The following is a 4,751-nucleotide window of genomic DNA, read 5'->3' on the forward strand; positions in this document are numbered from 1 at the left end:
GTTCGAGAACTACCTCGTGGCAACGGAAATTAACAAGAGAGAAGAAGCGACTCAGTGCGCTCAACTGCTGCACTACATTGGTGACGAAGGCTTTAAAATATATACGACCTTCACTTTCTCAGCAGCAGAGAAGGACAAAATTACAATACTGTTCGAGAAATTCGAGGCACATTTCCTGCCGAAGGAGAATCTACCCTATGAGAGATACAAATTCTTCTCTTATAGACAGCAACCCGGTCAGACGCTAGAACAGTTCATCACGGAGCTGAAGCAGAGGGCCATGAAGTGCAAACTCGGCGAGTTACAAGACAGCCTCATTAAAACAATGATAATTTGTGGGGTTAATAATTCCACAATACGTGAACAGTTGCTCCAAAAAGATGAGTTAACTCTCGATAAGGCTATCGAGCAGTGTCTAATCATCGAGATGTCGAAAGCAAGAAGCGATGCCATTGAGGGGGCACAGACCAACGGAAATAGTGTAGACGCCATTAACCGGAGGAGAAATCAGGGCAGCCACCAGGGCGGAATGTCTCCGGCCGGTAAACAGCGACCTACCACAACGACCGGCGGCGGAAACAGCAAGCAGACAAAGATGATAACGGACTGTACAAAATGCGGAAGGTCACATGCGATAAATAAATGTCCGGCGTTCGGAAAAAAATGTAACGCGTGTCAAATTAAAAATCACTTCGCGAGTAAATGTCTTAAAAATAAAGATAAGGTTAGTAAAGCGGAAAATAAAGTACACAAAGTAGAAGTAGGTAACGCGGAAGATTACATGTTTGTTGGCTCAATAGATGTCGATACAGTTGACTCAAAGGATATGGTATTGATGAACGAATGGTCAACTAGTATCAAAATAAGAGATAAAGAGATAAATTTTAAAATGGACACGGGATCTCGTGTAAATACGTTGCCGTTAAAGACCTATAACGAATTAGGTTTTCCGAAAAATGTTTTAAAGAGAACTGATGTAGTACTATCAGCGTATACAGGTGATTTGCTTAAGGTAGTTGGAAATTGTGTCATACCGTGCGTAGTCGGGAGAAAAAATTATAATCTTCAGTTTTTCGTGATAGACACAGATAAAAAACCATTACTGGGATTACTGACCTTAATTAAACTAAATTTAGTACAGAGAATAGATGCAGTCGATTCAGTAAATTTAAATTACAAGAAATTAATTAGCGATAATAAGCAGTTATTTGAAGGCATCGGTTGCTTAAAGAAACCGTGTCACATAGAGCTTAAAGAAAATGCGACACCTGTAGTACATCCTGCAAGGAAAGTGCCAGTGCACATTAAAGAAAAATTAAAAGAAACTCTAGACGCTTTAGAAAAACAAGGAATTATCGAAAAAGTCGATTATAGCACGGATTGGGTAAATAGTCTTGTCATTGTCAGAAAGCCTAACGGGGATTTGCGTATCTGTCTAGATCCACAAGATTTAAACAGGGTAATTAAGCGCATATACTGTCAAATTCCTACACTGGAACAAATTCCAACGAAATTTAAGGGGGCAAAGTACTTTAGCACTCTAGATGCAACAAAGGGGTTTTACCAGATACAGTTAGACAAAGAAAGCTCAGATCTGTGCACGTTCGCAACACCCTTCGGAAAATACAAATGGTTAAGGATGCCGTATGGGTTATGCTCAGCCCCGGAAGTATTTCAGGAAAATTATAGCTCAGTTTTCAACACAGAGAGTTCAGAAACGTATATTGATGACGTAATTGTTTGGAGAAAGACAAAAGAAGAACACGATAAAAGACTGTTAAAGGTGTTCCAGTTAGCAAAAGAAAATAATGTTACATTTAATTTAAGTAAATGCAAATTTGGAAGAACGGAAATTGAATATATAGGCCACATAATTACTGACAAGGGCATGTATCCTAATGGAAATAAAATTTGTGCTATAATGGAGTTTCAACAACCGGAAAATAAAACTGACGTTCAGAGATTGTTAGGTATGTTGACGTACGTAAGTAAGTTTGTAAAGGATTTTTCAGACAAAACTGCTCCGTTAAGAAATTTGATAAAAGACAACGTAGAGTTTATCTGGTCGACTGAACGTACTAAAGCTTTAGATGAAATTAAAAAAATTCTCTGTAGTCAGCCAGTCCTACAGTTCTTTGACAAAGATAAAGAGTCCGTTGTCTCAATGGACGCTTCGAAAGCAGGGCTTGGGGCTGTCCTTATGCAAAATAAATTACCTTGTGCGTATGCATCTAAAGCATTGACAGAAACTCAAACTAGGTACGCACAAATTGAAAAAAAATTACTTGCGATCTGTTTCGGACTAACTAGATTTCACGAATACGTATTCGGAAAAAAGGTAATAGTAGAGACAGACCATCAACCCCTGGTTTCGATATTTAAAAAGCCATTGTATAAATGTCCTGCTCGATTACAAAGAATGAGACTGCAGTTGCAGAAATATGACATAGATTTAAGATATAGACCCGGTAAAGAATTAGTGATTGCGGATGCACTGTCAAGAGCGTACGTCAAAGAGCACAATATAGCAGAATGGGAAGAAGACATTGATGCTCAAGTTTGTCTAATAACTAGTCAAATAAATGCAACTCCTAAAAAATTAGAAAAGTTAGTAGAAGAGACAAACAAAGATGACGAATTGGTTGAGCTTAAAAAAGTTATCCTAGCGGGTTGGCCTAAGAATACGAAACAATTGCCGAACAGCGTGAAAAGTTACAAACAATATCAAAGCGAATTAACTATTGCGGACGGTTTAGTCTTTAAGGGTCAAAGCCTTGTAATTCCAAAAAGTATGCGAAACGAAATGGTGAACAGAGTTCATTATAGCCACTTAGGTGTAAACAAATGTCTCTCAGTAGCCCAGGAATCAATATTTTGGCCGGGAATGACAAATCAAATCAAACAGAAAATCGCTGAATGTCCATTATGTTTAAAATACGCGAAATCACAAAACAGAGAACCGTTAAAATCTCACGAAATACCAAATTTACCATGGAATAAAATAGGCTGCGATATTTTTGAACTAAATGGTAAAAAATATGTATTGTTAATAGACTACTTCTCTAAATATCCGGAAATCGCAGAACTCGGAAATAACATGACTAGCAATACTGTAATTAAAAGGATGAAAGCTATATTTGCGAGACACGGCATACCCCGGACGGTGATATCTGATGGAGGGACTCAATTTACTTCCAGAGAGTTTGAACAATTTGCAAAAGAATATGAGTTTGATCACATACCATTGTCCCCGACGTATACACAGTCCAATGGAATGTCGGAAAGAAATATTCAAACTGTCAAAAGTATGTTTAAGAAAGCTTTAGAAGGGAAGTCAGATCTAGATCTTGCATTGCTACACTATAGAAACACACCAATACTTGGGAATGTCTCACCAGCGGAAGCGTTAATGTCTAGAAAACTTAGATCTAAATTACCGTATACAAATAAAATGTTAAAACCTAAAGTCGCGACAAAACTAATTGCAGAAACTGTGGCTAAACTACAAAAAGACGAACAAAAGTACTATAATGCGAGAAATGCGAAAGAGTTGCCACCGATACCAGACAATTCTTTTGTGTATGTTCAACGAAGTCCAAGGTCTAACTGGGTTCCTGCCACGGTTTTATGTCAGATGAGAGATAGGTCGTACAAAGTCAAGCTGCAAAACGGCTCGATACAAATTAGAAATAGAAGGTTTATAAAGCTTCTTAAAACCCGGACCGTATCGTTAAACGCGGCTCCTAAAACAGAAGCTTCTAAAAAAGCGGAGAAAGAGATAGAACCAAAGATTTACATTGAAATAGTAGATAATGAGGTCGAACCGATTCAAAATGTAAACAACGACGCTGAACTGCAGGCTAACAGCAGCACCTCAAGTACAGAAGAGTTTGAAGATTCTAGAATGGAGTCAGAGAGTACAGGTTCAGATTCGGAGGTGGAAGCGGGAAACCAAACTGTAAGAACTGCGTCAGGCAGAGTAAGCAGACCACCTCAGAGACTGAAGCTGTAATAAGAGGTGCCAATGATTATGATTATTTTTGTTCATAAGATTTGTTCATTATGATTATTTTTGTTCACTTGATCATTTTTGTATTGCATAACTCGTTTATGTTCTTGCTTACGACTAATCCTAAAAAGGGAGATGTAAGGTAGATGGCACTGCGTGCACCTTGCGATACAGAGAGCGCAGCGACCGTTGTGAATAAAGTTCAGTTTGCTTCCTACCTGCCACGAGTACAGTCTATCTTGTTGTACCTTATCCACCTTACACTATAGATAAAAAGGATAAAGAATAAAGCCGCATACTTTGGACTGACTTGCCAAAAACGTAAGCTAAGATCTACACTATGACATAGTATAGACCTTAGCCACAATTAATGTATATACGAGTTGTCAAAAATAAAATAAAATAAGTCAAGTAATAAAATTGTTACTATTATCTATACTGTTGTTATTATTATTAAACAATATTATTTATTATTTGACAGTGTAAAATTGTAATGCATATATTAAAATTACATTAGGACTAGAATATAAACCAGAGTCACAAGTATGAGAGCAATTCCAAGATCTCAAGACGAGAATTAACCAGATCTTACAGAACGGAATTAAAGAATCTGGATTACTGATTGAAATCAAAGTAAGAAAAAAAAAGAGAGGGGGGCCTCTGCATTTGTCTACAAGATCAATTCTAGGGCTGGAATATAAACCAGAGTCACAAGAATGAGATCAATTTCAAGATCTCAAGA

The 4,751-nt window shown here is 37.5% G+C and overlaps 1 protein-coding gene across 1 annotated transcript; it reads left to right on the top strand.

Annotated features, from left to right (window-relative positions):
* Window positions 1-122: 122 nt before the first annotated feature.
* LOC112457802 (uncharacterized protein K02A2.6-like) lies at window positions 123-4,012 on the top strand (the record flags this gene model as incomplete). Its single annotated transcript, XM_025021037.1, has 4 exons — window positions 123-1,970; window positions 2,013-2,259; window positions 2,419-2,789; window positions 3,054-4,012. Coding segments are annotated over 4 exons (3,425 nt in total), but the record flags the coding sequence as incomplete, so codon positions are not given.
* Window positions 4,013-4,751: the final 739 nt, after the last annotated feature.

The sequence above is a fragment of the Temnothorax curvispinosus genome, unplaced genomic scaffold, assembly GCF_003070985.1.
Source record: "Temnothorax curvispinosus isolate PA1 unplaced genomic scaffold, ASM307098v1 QBEX01008316.1, whole genome shotgun sequence".
Taxonomy (NCBI): Eukaryota; Metazoa; Arthropoda; class Insecta; order Hymenoptera; family Formicidae; genus Temnothorax; species Temnothorax curvispinosus.